This window comes from Thermobia domestica, chromosome 2 (genome assembly GCF_964235325.1).
Source record: "Thermobia domestica chromosome 2, izTheDome1.hap1.1, whole genome shotgun sequence".
NCBI classification, from domain to species: Eukaryota; Metazoa; Arthropoda; class Insecta; order Zygentoma; family Lepismatidae; genus Thermobia; species Thermobia domestica.
In genome coordinates, this window is record NC_137455.1 from 34,049,809 (window position 1) to 34,068,138 (window position 18,330).

Sequence of the window (18,330 nt, forward strand, 5' to 3'; positions counted from 1 at the left end):
CTAATAAATAATTGTTACAATATTTAATATAATAATAAATAATCATTCAAATATTTAATTAAATAACGAATAATTATTGGAGTATTTAAAAATAATTAATAATAACATTAATTATGCAAATAGTAAATAATTGTTATAATAAATATGCAAATAGTAAATAATAGTTTGAATAATTGTGAAAGTAATACATAACTGTTAGAATAATAATGCAAATGATATTTAATTGATACAATAATTATGTAAATAATACTTTATTATTGGAATATTTAAACAAATGATAATTGTTAGAATAATTATGGAGACGACAAATATTTTTGGAATAATTATTTAAATAAAAATGATTTTTTGAAGCAATTATCAAATACTGAAAAAAAACAGTCGAATAATTATTAAAATAACAAATAGTTGTTTTAATAGTTATTAAAGTAATAAATAATTGTTAAAATATTTGTGGACATATTATAATTGGAATAATTATGCCAATGGTACATAATTGTTATTGTAATTACACAACTAATAAATAATTGTTACAATATTTAATCACATAATAATTAGTTGGCCAAAATATTTAATTAAGTAATGAATGAATGCTGGAATGTTTAAACAATCGATAAATAATAATTAAAATAGTTGTTACATTACCTATGCAAATAATAAATAATAGTTGTAATAACTATTCAAATAATAAGTATTTATTAGAATAAATTATTCAAGTAATAAATAATTGTTTAACTGTTGGAAAAACTAATAAAATAAAAAGTAAAATTATTCAAATAACGAGCAATTGTTTGAGTAATTCTTTGTGAAAGGAATATTTTAAATGATAGAAAAATTATGAACAAAAGTAACAGAAACTATATACATTGCCATATTTGTTCCATCTCAAAGGCCCTGGTTCTAAAAAAATTATATATATATATATATATATATATATATATATATATATATATATATATATATATATATATAGGGTAAGAACCAAGAATTTGAGACCCCAAAATTTAAGATGCTAATACTGGTTAATTAAAGTATAAATAAATACTGTTGTTACTTTAATACATTCTGTGGAGTGTCTAATTTATGATACAAACTATTGGAATATATAAAAATATAATTTTAAAAAATATATTTAAAAATGTGACCAAAGTTGTTACACTGCCATTTTTATGAGGGGTACCTAATAAGAGACCCCTGCTTTTTGTGTACTCTTAAAAGAGTTCTTTTATTAATTTACCATTTAACACTGTCTTTAAGCCAAATCCTGTGATATCACAAAAATATAAAACGTTACACTTTCAATCTAGCTCACTTGCTTCAATTTTAGAATATACGCACTGTAAAATTTTACACTTTTTGTGCGCATAAGCTGCAACGATTTTTTATCTCTTCTTTTAATGTGCAAATGTGTACCAAATAAGTAAGAAATGTCTCCAAAATGATAGCACAATGCCAACGAAATTACTGGCTCTATGCACAGGACTAAGACATTTCTCGTTGGTAAAAATTTACTAGGACGATTTTGGGATATCATTTGCATCAAAAGAAAGGAGAAATAACTTCCACCATTGGTGTCTAATTAGAAATATGTAGGCCCTATCTGCATTTAGTTAAGATTTATGAACAACTAGAAACAATTTTTGAAAATGTATGGATCCTACAAAATATGAATATTCTTTCAACAATTCAAGTTTTATCCCCCTTTTTTTTTATACACAAATACCACCGCACATTGCTCGTATTTTGGTACATAAAACATAAGGTAAAGATAAATTACGTTTTAATGTACAACGTAACTGTCACAATAAGTAACCAACGATGAACAGCAAAGTTAAATATTATACAGAGAATATTTTGTGAATACAGAAATGTCGATACAAATGAGCTCCTAATATAAGACCTAATATTCTCATATACTGAACCTGTTAAAGGGTCTCATAATAAGGCATTCGACCGAGAAACAAATGATTAACGCCATCTCAAATATGTGGAAGAAAACCGGTAACTTATTATGTTGCAATACACATATTCATTGGTATAAAGGAAAGTAAAGATGGAATGAATATCAACTTTCCTTCTCCATTTCCAGCGCCTGAGATGTGCACGTTAAAAAAAAAAAAAAAAAACTTTGTAGGGACACAATTTCTTCCAGCCTCCACTATACTAACAACTTTCCACATAACGAGCTCACGTGACTTGTGGCGGGCTATTTCCTTTTGTTTTAGCTCGCTTCCAGTAGAGTACAGCTTTTGCTTCACAAGATAGGTAGGGATCTCAATTTAGGTGCCTATCCTCATATTAGGTGTTCTTACCCTCTATATGTATAACATGTTTCTCAAATGAAGAATATGGATAAGATCTGTTTTTTTTTTTACTTACCCATTGCATATGCAGTATAATCATTTAAATAGTATACAGGTTATATACATTCTATATATTTCTCTCTCTCGCTATATATATATATATATATATATATATATATATATATATATATATATATATATATATATATATTGAGAGAGAGAGAGAGAAAGAGAGAAAGAGAAAGAGAGAAATATATAGAATGTATATAACCTGTATACTATTTAAATGATTATACTTCATATGCAATGGGTAAGTAAAAACAGATCTTATCCATATTCTTCATTTGAGAAACATGTTCAGGAGTAAAGATTATGTTCATTTCATGGAGGTATTAGCCAAAGTATATTACTCATTAATAAAATAAATAGAAGTGTCGTTTTATAGATTTCCCTAGACATATCATATATATTTTTTTATCACAGAGGAAGGAGTTTTAAATACTAATTGTTAAATCACTACACTGTATCCCTCACTTTTAATCAAGAATCCTTTATTACTTTCAGAGGGTTACTTACAAATTGGATATGAAACTGGTCTAAACCATCACAATTACTTAAAATCAGTGAATTTCCACGCAAGTGAAAATAATACTGTAACAGAAGAAGCTAGTGGTTGTATTACTTTTAATTATTACGTTTCAGCTGATATTGCTCCTACATTTAAGGTAAGTCGAATAACAACACAGTAAAAGGAAGATTACTTCCTTAATATTTAATTTCGTTACAAATATTGTAAACAATAGCTGCGCTACCAGCGCCATTTTGAAATCAATTTACGATAGGAAAGCTTATTTCTTTATGAATGAACATTTTAATATTAGGATTTATTTCCTTAAACGGGATGTTTCGGTCAATTAGTCCCTTTTTCATTTTATGTGAGCAAACGAAATATGATGGAGAGCTGTTAGTGATGGCGTTGTGTACATTGGAGTTCAAAGTTTGTTTTGACATCTGGCAACACTTGAAACCCGTGCACTGTTGCCAACTCGCCAGTGTGAAATGTCGCTAGTTTAGTACTCTAAAGTCGCTAGAAGTCCCTAAGCGCCTCCTGCCAAATCGCTAGAAAAGTCGCTATACAATTTTACAAAGGAATTAAAATAATTTAAATATTTTTACAATGGAAGACTCGAGTATTTTTTCTTTTAAAATATGGCCATATGCGCTTTGAAGAATACAAAATTAATAAATATAGCATTGGAAGTTTGCTAATACTTAAAATTTTGGATCACTTTTCCCCATTCCCTCTTATTGACTACGATTATCTTTTGGGGGGGTTGGGGAACTCATGTTGCTTTCGTATTGGAACACTTCACCGAACTCACCCCACGAAATTTCTGTATAATTTATATTAAGAACAACCGCAGTTCAATTAATATATAAATCACACGCACTACACTGAACCAGAAAAGCACAATGTTCTCCAATGTCACTGTCACTGTACGCACTGTGCAATGCAAGAGGTTACCAGCTATTACGCAACTAGTTAGATACGGGAAATTCCCGGATTTCCGAACCGCAGTGAAGAAGGGCATAATATTCATAGCAGCGATGAATCCAACGAAGTAGGTCGCTCATAGCAGTAGTGCAACCAAGTGTGTAAAAGTAATTATTAGTATCACGAACTGCAAAATTTTGGATACTTTAATATAAATTTAGAACAAAATATCTGAATTCCTAAATGTCGCTAGATTTGTCGCTAGGCGCTAAATAAAAATTGTTGTCGTTAGAGACTTCGAAAAGTCGTTAGTTCTAACGACAAAGTCGCTAAATTGGCAACACTGAACCCGTGCGCACTTCAAAATGACGCCGCCCTTAACGACGGAACATAAATCGCGTATTGTACAGAGGCACTTTGAAACGAAATAGCCCACTACAGTGTAGAGAATATTCAGGAAGGAGTATAAATGTTCATTGCTCCGGATAAAACTGCAGTCAAAAGGTTTGCGAAGCAATTCCGTGCCACGGGAAACGTGACAGGAATGAAAAAAGCGGGAGCAAGACTTGTGTTCGCACACCTGGAAACATTGAGAACATTGGTCGCAGTGTTGTGGACTTGCCAACGAAGAAATTGTTGAGACTTTTGTCTATGGAAAGTAATGTATGGTTCACCAGCACCTGGCGTATTCTCCGGCAAAATCTGCAGGTGTTCCTCTACAAAATTCATGGATTCCAGGGGCTAATGAACCTTCCATTCCAATTTCCACGATCGAGTGGTGTCAAATCGATTTCCGGTGCTCTTTGATTACGAATTTTGCCCTGCTACGTTTTCAAAGTTGTTTCGTAATATTATCCCAGGCCAGAAATATATACAGGGTGTTTCAAAACAACATCGACAACGTTTGGGAGGTGATTCGTGAGACCAAGATAAGACAAAAAGTAGAGACCAACCTGGGTGCACAAGTGTTTCCTTTCGGAGTTATAGCCCCTTCAACACAGGGACACACAATCCTGTGGGTTGATTAATATCGATGTAGAAATTACCAGTATTACATTTATGCTTCGAAACGGCGTGCAGTGATTGTGTAAGTTTAATTCAACGATTTGCAGTTGTTTTGGTTTGTGATAGGTCATTTTTGGTGTGTACAAGAAGAAAGAAAAGTAGTATTCTGAACAAAGTCATGACTGTCGCCGTGTGGAAAGGGATAGGCTGCCGAAAAAAAAACTTTAAAAGTCCATAGCTCCAAAACTATAGGACCTATTGTAGTCGAGTCAAGACTTTACTTAGGAAATGTGCGTTATCCAAAAACACATGTTTCAGAATCCAAAGATACTCTCACAACAATTTTTATAGAGGAAGTTTGGCTACGGGCATATAATTTAAAGTATTCACCAACTACCTCCTTGTTGTAGATGTACCACAGGTTTCTGAAACATGGATATTTGGATAGGGCACATATTACTTTCTAAGAGAAGTCTTGGCTCAACTACGGTGCGTCCCATAATTTTGGAGCTATGGACATTTAAAGTTCTTTTCTTTAATCTTTTCGACAGCCTATAACTCCGAAAGGAAGCATTTGTGCACCCAGGCTGGTCTGTACTTTTTTTGTCTTATCTTGGTCTCACGAGTCACCTCCCAAACGTTGTCGGTGTTATTTTGAAACACCCTGTATATTCGTTTTGCTACGAGCTCGGTTTTACATTGAAATGGTGAGCGAAAAGTTGTGTTCTGTTTAAATAATAATAATAATAATAATAATAATAATAATAATAATAATAATAATAATAATAATAATAATAATAGATCTGAGTAGCATTTTGGTAATTTGAATACAATATGAGGAAAAGAACTATTTGTGTAAATGAAGCTTCACTTTACGACTGTTCTTGGTTGAGTTACAGATTCAGCACTTAATAAATGCTTTGTATGGATACATTGAAAACTAGCTACCAGCACAAGATATTAGTACTTTCAAATATATATATATATATATATATATATATATATATATATATATATATATATATATATATATATATATATATATATATATATATATATATATATATATATATATATATATATATATATATATATATATATATATATATATATATATATATATATATATATATATATATATATATATATATATATATATATATATTACAACAAAAATTTACTTCTTTGCAGGTATACCAAGCAAATTTAGACAAAGTGACCGACTTAACGTTTAATCATCATTCCATGTCCGAGTTATGGGAATATGATGGCACACATTCAGAACAATGGATGCTGGTTGGAATACCCATAAATGTTAATCGACCATTCAAGGTAATTATTTATAATTTACATTTGAAAATAATATAGTTTCTATCAGGGGTTCATTTGGGCTGCAAGAGATTAAAATGTATGGGCATATAGGAAAATAATCAAACGTATAATAATATGTAATAATATGTTAATGAAAACTATGAAATTATACTGAAGCTATATCGCAGCAGACCCTACCAATATTCAAACTTTTATTCACCCGTTTCTGTAAGAGAAAATTAATTTGAAGAACAAACAGAAACTTTGCAGACGAGGGCTTCCAGTCATAGAATTATTTTTCTTCTCTCTCTCTCTCTTTATTTTTTTTATTTTATTTATTTTATTTTATTTTATTTATTTATTTATTTATTTATTTATTTATTTATTTATTTATTTTGTAGTTTCCAGTTGGACAGGAAATTAAGCTAAACAGCTAAAGAAGTGTCACCAATCTATGTGACAAATGCAATCTTGATCGTAAGCATTGTCGTTTCCGTTGCATTCTTCTAGAACATTTCAAATTCCAATCTAGGAAAGAAAAGCTCTGAATAGTCATTCCTAATTCAGACCTTAGACGGGCTTCAACAAGTTTATGCATTCTTTGTGAATAATAATAATTATAATTTTAAAAAATCTGAGTACAGTAAAAATAAATTAATTAAAAAGCGTCACGTAAAAAACAAAAGAGATACTGTTCACAAACTTGATGACAGTATTACAACAGTAGCGTTGATTTCTGTATAACTTTCGGAGGGAAGTGGGTTAGGATATTTTGTGTGTTTTCTTGTCATACCCAGCAAAGATCCAAACTAATATGTTCAGGTTCAGAGGGGCTGAGTGAGAGTCACCTTGGCCTCTCATCACTGGCGTCTCTGGAATGTAAAATTTGGTGAGGACATCAAAGAAAGTGATTTAAATGGTACTCCCTACCCCAACCTTTTTATTATCTTCGATTCCATTTGTTACCTTTCTGTTTACCTTAACGGACCCCCTAAAGTATATAAAGAACTCTGTTATAATCCTTTCATAGCCTTAATATTATATTCCAAATAAATATAATGTACTGTATGGGGGGGGAAACGTGGACATTACGTAAAGGTGACGAAAATCGACTGGAAGCCTTCGAAATGTGGGTGTGGAGAAGAATGGAAAGAATTAGTTGGGTCGAGCGGAAAACGAATGAGAGAGTGTTAGAAATGATGGGTGAGAAAAGAACACTTTTATATATTATTAGGAAGAGGAAGAAGAACTGGTTGGGACATTGCCTAAGAAGAGATTGTATCATGAGGGACGTCCTAGAGGGTATGGTGGCGGGAAAGAGAGGGAGGGGGCGAAGGAGATTACAATATATGGATGATATTAAAACAGAAAGATCATACGCGAAGACGAAGAAGTTAGCGGAGGACCGTGGAGCATGGAAGCTTCTCAGCTGCGGCAAGTGACCTGCCAATAAAGGCAGAATACCTATGATGATGATAAGTTATTCTGTCGTTAGTAAATGAATTAAATTAGAATAAAATATTGAATATTTTGTTCTTCAAAATACTGAGGGGACGCGTCCCCTTTGTCTCCCCCCCCCCCGCCAGTGACGCCCATGCCTCTCATGATCGAATTCAAGGTGGAAAAATGAGTACTGGAAAACTATCAGCTGCAGTATTGGCCGACCGCATGTAAAAATGCAACGAAATATTTAACGTCCCGTGATTATGTAATTAGGCTAAAGAAGACTGCTTATTGTGAAATAAGACATGGAATGATAATGTGGGAGGAAACGGGAGAACCGTAAGAAAACCTATGCCATGGAAATGATGATGAGCATGTTACTATCGCGTACAAGTAGAAATGGTCACTCAGTGGTGGAGCACTTACTTCTGGTGCATGGGGTCCTGGGTCGATCTACGGTTTTCTCGGGTTACTCCCGTTTCGTCCCACATTCTCATTCCATCGATTCTTCCATTATCATTCACTTGCCTTAATCATTCATCTCCCTTAGCCTAAAGGGCTTAACCGTGGAACGTTAAACTGAAAGATTAAACCCTTTAGGGATTTCCACTTTTTGAGGTAAATTTTAGACTTTCATTCAAACAGCTACCGCTTCCTTATTATTTATCGTAGGATCATGGTCCATATCTCGTTTTTTTTTTTTTTTTTTTTTAAGAATAGAGCATCCATTCCAACGGTACTACTCGCTTGTCCGTATTATACACCGGAAACTGTAGAATCGAAAAAAACGGGAGTTTTTTCGAAAAAAAATTCAAAATTTTTGAGTAGGGCTACATAGTTATGTACACAATGCGTGTGCAAAATTTCAATTTTGTATCTTGAAAACAAAGAGTGGAAAAGAATTTTCAAAGTCTAAAGGTGATCCATTTTTTAAATATATTTATACATATACACAGGGACGGCGATTAGCGGGAGCAAACGGGGGCAGTTACCCCCCAACTTTTTTGAAGTGACCCCTTAATGTATAGTTTCATTTGAAAATGTAAAGTTTTTGTATGTATTACTGGTTCATAGAGAAAAAAAAATGGTGGCATATAACATTTCCCGTTGCGTGAGTACGTATTGGTTATTTGTCTTCCCGTAGAGTTAAGAAATCTACATGAATTGCGTTTTAAATGCCACGTAAACTGGCCCCAAAATTAACGTATTGGAGTCCAATAATTCCAGGATACTTTCATTTCTTCTTACAAGGGTTCGATGTGTTAGTCAGCAGTTTTGAAACTAATTGAGAGAACATTTCGCATAAAAAGAAAATTCTTTCACAAGTTATTCTTTAATTGCACAAAAATCGACAGTTCCTAAAATGTCATTATTTGTTACTATGATTAATGTAATGAATCATAGTAATGAATTCTTCTATTTATTTGTTTTGCAAATTTGTTATTAAGTAATCTGATCACATAATTTTACAGACAGAATTTTAAGATGTTTATGAGCAAGGAACCAAATTTCTTATTACACCTTCGTTGTCTGAACTGGTAAATTCGGGAAAAACTGGAGTTTTTTTTTTTTAAATCACCCTCTCGGAACATTTCGCCCCTCTGGACCGCCTGAGTTCTCGTAGGGATCTGAAAATGTCTTGAAAAATACGTTATGTGCACAATGCGTGTGCAAAGTTTCAATCTGATACCTTGAAAACAAAGTGCAGAAAAAAAAAATTGAAAATCTGAAGTTGACCCATATATATATATATATATATGTTCTAAAAATTTGGCCTAGGATCATGATTCAAACGTCATTTTCTTCAGTATTACGCGTCTTTTCCAACGGTACCACTCACACGTCCGTATCATACACCTGAACCCCGAAATTCTGGAAAAGCCGGCATTTTTTCTGAAAAATCACCCCTTCGGAACATTTGCGCCCTTCGGGCCCGGGCCCGGCTTCACGTAGAGATCTCAAAAAATTTAGAAATACTCAAAGGTGCACACAATCCGTATGCAAAATTTCAATCCGATATCTTGAAAATTAAGGGTGGGAAAAACTTTTAAAATCTGCCTTAAGAAAAAAGAAGAGGTTACGCCCCTTCGCCCCCACTTGGCGCCGCCAAGTTGACCATCCGGTTTCAAAATGCATTTGAGGTGTTCTTTGGTCCATGCTTGACTTGACCAATAAAAAAAAAAAAAAAAAAAAAACGGGTTCATGAGCTACGTGTTATATGAGCTTAATAAGCGTTTAAATACAACACTATTCCATGGTACATATTCGTACCAAAAATTCCCAAAGGGTTAATTTTATTTTTCACTATCGCGTGCTAATATTACTTTAGTATTTGTCGATGCTGAATGATGTTTTGCCGTTCGTGACCTGTTCCCCAATCGGAAATACCACTGTACGCCACTGCTACAAATGTGTAATAATCAACTAAACAAGTAATTATTAACTGTCTCTCTTAAAACTGCCATATTGCAAAACTTTCCAGTGGGGCAGCGATTAATGTTTTTTTTCTGATCTTGAAGCCGGACTGAAAAAAAAAGTCCACAGCTAAAATGTAGAGACTCCAAGCCATGCCCATTAGTTCATCCTTCTGCAGTGGAAAACTACATCAAAACATCAACTCCTCGCCTTTCTTGCTAAAATGTTAAATTCCTTCTCCCTTACAAAAATTAGTAATTCAGTGCTTTTGTGCAATATTGAAACACAAACTCAAAACACTGAATAAAAGGCAGCGACAAAGTACAACTCGACTAACAGTAAGTAATCAAAATACAGAGTATTTGTTTTTCGTTGTTTTTGCATTTATTCTTTTATTCATGAGATAGTTGACTTCTGTTTTCTGAGGTGAAGATTTTATTGACTGTTTTCCACAACATTTTTTAAAAATTGTAGTTTCTTCTAATGGAAATAACTAAGCCTTTTGGCTTCCACACAATTATTTGAAAGTAGATTTGAGAAGTTTCTTATTGTTTATAAAAATGTATAATTTTGAGTGAATGTATACATTTAAAACTATCGCCAATCCCTCTTAAATTATAAAACTTAAAAACTATTCAGAACTCCTCGCTATTTCTAACAGTATCCTGGATTGTTTTGTGACGGTGAATTTCTCCCCGGTGTCGATCAAACGGAAAGGATATTGTTTGTATAGAGATAAAAGAACAAGAGTAGATAGTTACACTGCAAACCAATAATATTTAATAGAAACAAACCCAGTAAACTTATAACCATTTTCCAATAATGTGGAAGTGTGACACGTCTCGCAGCTGTGGAAGTGTGACACGTCTCGCAGCTAAGTTGAATCTTTACATACAAGCACTCAATAATAAATGGGCCATGTTACTTTTGAAAGTGGTCGTCGAGGTGCCTTGGGCCCATCTACTCCCATTACACCACAACGATTCCATAGATATCCTTTATGGTCCACAGAAGATTTGGCGGTTTTACACTGTTTGCTTCAGCTGATCTCACTCATCCTCGATAGGGTCCATACATGGAGATACCACGTACTATGTATTAGACGAATCAAGCTATAGGAAGTCATTGGTAAACACAAAGAGTAGGTATGGTTGTTGTCGTGTAGGAGAAACTCCGTAGCCAACGTATTAATGAAGTTTCCAATTGGGGTGATGGTGTCGCGATAAGGTATGCTCGACAGGTTTTATGTACGAGGTGCACACCAAAAGTACGTGCCGTTTCGTTCTCATTTTCGAGAACAAGGAAATATAGGAAATGACCTGTGTATATTTCTCAACAAACTCTCCCTTTTTATTGATAGAGAGTTGCCATCGCTCCGTCCATTTCCTGTAGCATGTGGCACAGTCACCTTTGGGGGTGTTTCAGATATTAGAAAATAGTACTTCTCAGGAATGATTTATTGGCAAAATGGCGTCCACGAAGAAAATCCTTGAGGTTTGGGAACAACCAGAAATCACTCGGGGCTAAATCTGGTGAGTTGGATGAGTATGGTAAGAGTTCATACCGTGTTCAGCCAAAACTGAGGTCAAATTAGCACGTGTGGCGATGCATTGTCCATGTGGAGGATAAAATTGAGACTTGTCATTTGTGGTCGTTTCTCAGTCAATTCTGGCAAAACTTCTATACCCAAAAGTATAATAAAAGTACTTCTCCGTAATTGTATGACCTTTCGAAACAGGGTGAGAGAATATCAGTCACTGGGAATCCCAGAAAATAGCGTACAGCACTTTCTCATTAGATGCCATTTGAGGAAATATTTTGGGAGGAATGAATCTGTGTGTTTGCACTGCATCAACTCCCTTTTTGTTTCTGGGTTGAATAATAAAATCTATGATTCATCTATTGTCACAACACTTTCCAAGAAATCGCGTCCCTGTTCCTCTTCTAAAACGTGTCAAATTTGCAATACTTTGTCGAATTCTTGCCTCTTTTTGATCGTCATTAAGCATTCGTGGAATTCAGAGAGAAGAAACTTTCCTTAGATCCAGTTCGTTTGGAATTATTCGTTCTACTTTTCCCATTGTTAGCTCTAGTGTATCACAAATCTCCTGCACAGTGACACGCCTATCTTCCATAATGAAATTTCCAATATGGATAATGTTAGCATCAGTTGATGCTGTTTTTGGACGTCCAAACCTCTGCTCATCTTTTATCCTCGTTCTCCCTGCTTTGAACTCACGTACCCACGTCCTAACATGACTTGGAGGTAGTCACTCGTAAGGTGTCAGTAGTACAGGTGTTATTCCTGCAGAAGAAACAACGTCGCGATCAGATTCCTCGACATATATGGTGATTAAAACTACCATCTATTGGACAGATCGACTTTGAGGTCAGGGACGGCACTAAGGGTGGGCGGGGGTGGGCGACCGCCCACCCGATGAATGGCCTTGCCCACCCATCCGCCCACCCCAACAGAAGTAGAATAATAAAGGTGACATCCTGTACTTCAAAAGCAATAGGTATTACTATTGATTGTAATGTAATAGGTTCTAGGACCCCGTTTAACTCTGCAATGAACAATGATTTTATTTACAAACATAATTCCAGATACAGCTGAACGCCAATTTACATTGGAATAAGCATTCTTTACCCTAAGTGAACATTTCCTCTCATTTGAGAAAATGGAACCACTTGCACGTCATTATGGATGTGATGTCCATAGTGTAGAGGTGGAAATGAAACTTCTCCCGAAAGTTTTGAAACGTTATGAGGAGGAAAAGCAATGCAAAATTACCTTGTTTCTCAGTTTACTGAAGTGATGGATCGTTTAAAATTGCTTTTCATGAAATTCACAAATTAGCCGTAATTGCTGTCTCCATTTCTGTTATCTAGTTCACCATATGAACGTTCTTTTTCGTGTCTTAGACGGGTTAAAACATATCTAAGAAATCGAATGGCAAACTGTAGCCTAAGCGATCTTTGTTTCCTTTCAGTAGAAAGAAAACTTGTAATGACTATTGCTGTAGAGAATGTGGTAAAATTATTCGACGTTGGACATAACAATCAATGCAATGTACTCCATTAAAGTGCAGGTATAAAAGTTTATTGTGAGCTTGTTCGTACCGTGTGATCAACCCTTCATAGTTTAAAATGCATTGTTGTTTCTGTGGATCATGATGAAGTTTTGTTAATTGCTATTTACTTCTTTATCCAATTTATAATTGTTTTATTTTTTTTTCTTCAACGAATTTCAGTTTCAAAGATTTCTGTGTAATTGTATGATCAAACAATTATGCTGTCGAATTTCCCTATTCTTTTAGTAACATAGATCTTTGCTGTTGCATATAGAGATCACGTCAAAAAATCTAATGGGCACAAATTAAGGATATACGAGAGAAAATATAAATGATTTATATTTTTTGTCTCTTGCTTTTTTATAAAAAAATGCTTCAAAGATAAAAATGTTTGCAATAGACTATTTTATTCTTGTTTTACTTTACCTACTTATTGCGTATTTAATGTTATTAACGAAAGGTAGAGTATTATCTCTTAGTCTGTGTTGTTTGAACCTTCTTTATTTCTATGCATTCATGTGCATTCTTGGAGGGAGAGAAGGTAAAGCTGTCTTGAACTTCATCGGCTACACAGTACACACCGTTATTATTGTTTAAAAAACTGGAAGTAGAGGTAGTGTATCTGCCACGCGGAATTCGGTAGGTCGAGCATGTAGCCACGAACTCCCGCAGCCCATCCTAAGTCCTGCCTTTCTTCAGTCCCACCAAGTGAATGCTGGAATTGTACCTTCTATAAGGCCAAGACAGCTGTTTTTCACATCCTTGTCCCTCCCCTATTTCGGTCTGAGCCTTAGCTATCTAAAGAGTTTAAAGGTTGAAACTTATTTATTGCCCAAAAAAATGTCTACATTGCCCAGTTCTTATTTTCATTGTCCGCCCACCCAGCAACTAGGTCCGCCCTTTTTCGCCCACCCCATCAAACTTTTCTGGCGCCGTCCCTGTTTGAGGTAGTCATTGGTAAGGCGTTTATGGCGCATTCGTTAGTTGTTTCCCTGTGAGAGGAACCCCATTGTCAACATGTTGAAAATTTCACAACTGGAATTATGATAGTATCACAATAACTAGTGTCATTATGTGCCATTCATTTGCGGTATGTGACGGCCATAAATGAATGGGAATGACACAGGGAATGACAGAAAGAACTTCAAAATGATTAAAGTATTCAAAATGACATTTACACAACAGTATAGTAAGCAAACATTGTACCCATAGACATGCTCAATAACATATGTAATGCAGTGTTGCCAACTGAGCACAAAATAAAGTTTTGTTAAATGGCACGGAATACAAATTAAACATGTAGAAAATATAATTATGAGTAGAACCATACCTGTGAAGTCATGATGTACAGTGTTGCCAACGTTTTAAGATAGGCCTATATGAATTCCTATATGAATCTCGGATGTAGAAGAGAACATACAGTACACGATTCAAACTAGTTTAAATCAAAATATGAGACCACAAAGAAGAATATAATCACTGAAGTACGAAAGTAAGGGACAAAGCACAGAGTCGAAGCAGGTTTGCCCAAGTGGAAAATCAGAATAATATCACACAGAACACACAAAATTGAAGTGATGCATGCGCTTGAATTGACAATTGATTAGCAGGCTCTTTTCTGATGCACATAATATTGTATCACCTCACACGTTATTGGTTTTGTTATAATTTGTGTTCCATGCATTTAACAAAACTTCATTTTGTGCTCAATTGGCAACACTGCATTACATATGATGTTATTGAGCATGTCTGTAGGCACAATGTTTGCTTACTATACTGTTGTGTAAATGTCATGTTGAATACTTTAATCATTTTGAAGTTCTTTCTGTGTCAGTGTATCTTTAGCATTGCTATCTTCACATGATTCTAGATTCTTTCTTCTGTATCTACTGTGTTTTTGGGTGTCGGCCCGTAAAACTTTGGATTTCTCACTTTTCTTCACTCCTCTATCGATTGCACATTGTTTGATTAAGCAACACTACTATCAATATAAGATGTTCCCTTGTGAGATTAAAAAAAATAAAAAAAAAAAAAAAAATTCGTCATAGATATTTTGATATACTGTTGTAGCCATCAATGTGTCACATCTGGGCAATACGGTCGTGTGCGACTACTGGATATGATTTTTTGATGACTTGAAAAATAGATTTTAAAAAAAGCAAAATATCTGATTTATCTAAAACTATGATTCATCCATGTTCTGGAAGCTCAATTACTCTCATCAGTGTATTGGGTTTGAAAATGCATACTAAAGAGTGAAAGCGCATCAGTTAGGCTTACTTCTTCAGAGGTGTCGATTACATTCGGCCATTCAATCTGTAACTTAATTCACTCTATTTCCAACATGCTTTATTATTATTATTATTATTATTATTATTATTATTATTATTATTATTTTGTAATTTATTTCAGGTAATATTTTATTCGAGATTTCAACCAGGAACACAAGAAGGCTCGATAACAATTGACAATTTTGGAGTAAGTTACAGCAAGTGCAATATCGACGTTCCAACATCGCCTGACCTTCGCAATGCAACAGTGCCTGGAATTCGGAATGCAACATACTTATTTAATTAATCGACCTCAATATCATGGGATTTCCTGCTCTGACCTCTGGCCGTCCCACTTGGTTCTTTATAGTTTTAATTCTAGGTGTGAAGGTGCTATATGTGATCTGAATATTTATATTCAGATATTAAGAATGTATCCCTTTAACACAGCACTAGAGTTGAAATAAAGAACAAGTATGTTTCATTTGTTTTTATTTATTTATTTATATATTTTTATGTGCCTGATTCATTCTACCCAGTACTTCATATATTTACATGGCTTAGTTATAAAATAAAATAAATAAAAACTAGATTGTTTTCTTCTATGGGATCTTAATGTTCAGCCTAAATTTGATGTAGGCTACTTTTCCTTTCTTTTTGTTTGTTTCTCAAGACTTTTTTTTTTTTTTTTAAAGCTCGGAACTTGTTTCGGAAGAATCAGAGATTTTTCAATTGTATGAAATTCTAACAGTAGTTTCAATTTCGTTCCTAATATTAACCATAAAATTAGAATACTTCATTTTATTAGTTCATTTCAAAACCAATGTTTACATACCTAGGTATATATACCAGTAGCATATATTGGTATTCCCATCCTAATCAGGCAGGCCCGAAACCAGACAGAAAGATTTGGGGGGGGGGGGCATGAATATGTTAGGGAGAGCCAAGTCATTAAAAATTTTCTAACAAATATCTAAATTGTGTTTTTTTTTTTTTTGTATTAATAATAGCATTTTGTATTGAGGTCTGGAGGGGCCATGTAAAGTTTAGGGGGGGCAGGCACCCTAGCCCCCCTCTGGTTGCGGGCCTGATCCTAACTTCCTATTCCAGTAGTTCTAATATTCAATTGAATCTAATCATTTTCAAGAAATCTGTTGGTATATCCCGTTTCATATACATCAAATCTGACTACCGTCGGTTCTTAAGAAAACTCATTCATAAGAGTGAGCCACGAGAAATGGAACACATGAAAGTTGGAACAATGCCAAACTGAAGCACATGGTGGTGCTAGTTGCCATACCGTCTACATCACAGAGGTCTGCTATTTACTTTGCCATGAGTCGTTGGCCAGTGCACGTGCATGTTCAAGCGGTGGAAGCCTTTATTCGTTAGAAGAGTATAGTTGCTGTTCAGCTAGAGCGACCATACGTCCCGTTTTGACCGGGACAGTCCCGTTTTGGGAGCGTATCCCTGCTGTCCCGTCAGTATATGGAAAAAGGTGGTATTTGTCCCGTTTTATGCAAGTGAAAGAAATTAATAATAAACACAGTGGGCCTTATGCAGAGTCGTTCTGACGCGTGATTAGTGCCATACTAAAGAGTTCGACTAACATTTCCTGCAGTAGTCAGGTCTTTAGTATAACGCTAATCGTACGTCAAAACGACTCTGCATCGGGCTGAGTGCCTTTACTCCGTAATAATAACAAATAATAATTAAAAATAACAAGGAGGCAAGAATTCAACCGAAATTCCCTACTGCTCGAAAGGCAGCAGAGGTTTTATAGGCCTACCAGTTGTTTGTTGGTTGAACGAACTTCAACGTGACTTTCCTTTTTCATAAGTATCGAATTACTTGACCCAATGTAATATCAAGGATTCGAGCTAGGGCCAAGGGCGCCCATCAGGGGGGAAAAGGTGGGGCGCTCGCCTCCCCCCTAAGAGGAAATTGTACTTGGGAATATCGAAAACCCAATAGAATTTTTACATTAATTACAGCAAAATTTGAAACTACATTTGAAACGTTGCTTATACTTGCCCCCCCCCTTGGAAACCACATGGGCGCCCTTGGCTAGGACAAAGGACCAAATACAGGCAGCATTGTATCCTACTATATTATAAGTTAAATGCTGTTTATATTTTATACCTTATATATACTGTTTTATGTTATATTACAATATAAATGTGTTAGGTATTCTTAAGGTAAAAAGGAACTAATTTACGCAACGACCTGTTTCTCATTTCTCATTATTTTTAAGAAGTCGGAACCTGTCCTGTTTTCAGCTGAAAATTTTATGGTCACCCTATGTTCAGAGGAAGTTGCGACGTGGATAGGACCGGCATTTTAGTGAGCCAAACAAGGATGTTATAAAATAGGATGCTATGGTATTTTAATAGGATATTTTATAACATCCTTGGTGCCGAACATGAAAGTAATTACCAGTTAGGTGAAGCAATGCAACTATATTACTCTCGCAAAGGCTCTTAATATACACTTGTACTAGTCAACGATTCATGGTAAACTAAATGGCGGACTTCTATGATATAGACGGCACCATGCGCCTGTTTGCCAATGTTATCACTTTCAAGTGTCCCATTTCCCGTGGCTCCCGTGTACAAGTCACCAACCTACACAATAGTAAAATATGAAGTATACAAGTGTGCAATCCCGTTGCTTCCACAGACAAATATGACAACCGAGTGACTACGTTAATGATTGCCAACAAAAAAGAAGTTTTACTGCATTGCATTAAGAAGTTGGTGCAAAACCTTTCCTTTATTCTTATAAGACAACTGGAAAATAATCTACTCCAGCTGTCCTTTCCAATTCTAATATTGATTTGAATTTTCGCAAATTGGATAGTTTTGTCAATTTTGTAAACCCTTTGTCATGTTCGATTACTTGATTTGCTATTTCCAACAGCTATTCTACGTATGTGCAAAGTTCTAATTTTAATTCAATTGCTTCGGATATTCCTTTTACCTTCTATATTCAAGAAGAAATAAAAAAAGATCTCAATA

The 18,330-nt window shown here is 34.7% G+C and overlaps 1 protein-coding gene across 1 annotated transcript in view; it reads left to right on the forward strand.

The window, feature by feature from the left end:
• LOC145671391 (astacin-like metalloprotease toxin 1) overlaps nt 1-15,797 on the forward strand; it is a 66,419-nt gene extending 50,622 nt beyond the window's left edge. The window contains exons 8-10 of the mRNA XM_081740499.1: nt 2,865-3,025; nt 5,992-6,132; nt 15,456-15,797. Coding sequence (XP_081596625.1) covers nt 2,865-3,025; nt 5,992-6,132; nt 15,456-15,620 — 467 coding nt within the window. The 3' untranslated portion in view covers nt 15,621-15,797. The remainder of the gene's footprint in view (nt 1-2,864; nt 3,026-5,991; nt 6,133-15,455) is intronic.
• The last annotated feature ends 2,533 nt before the right edge of the window (nt 15,798-18,330 follow it).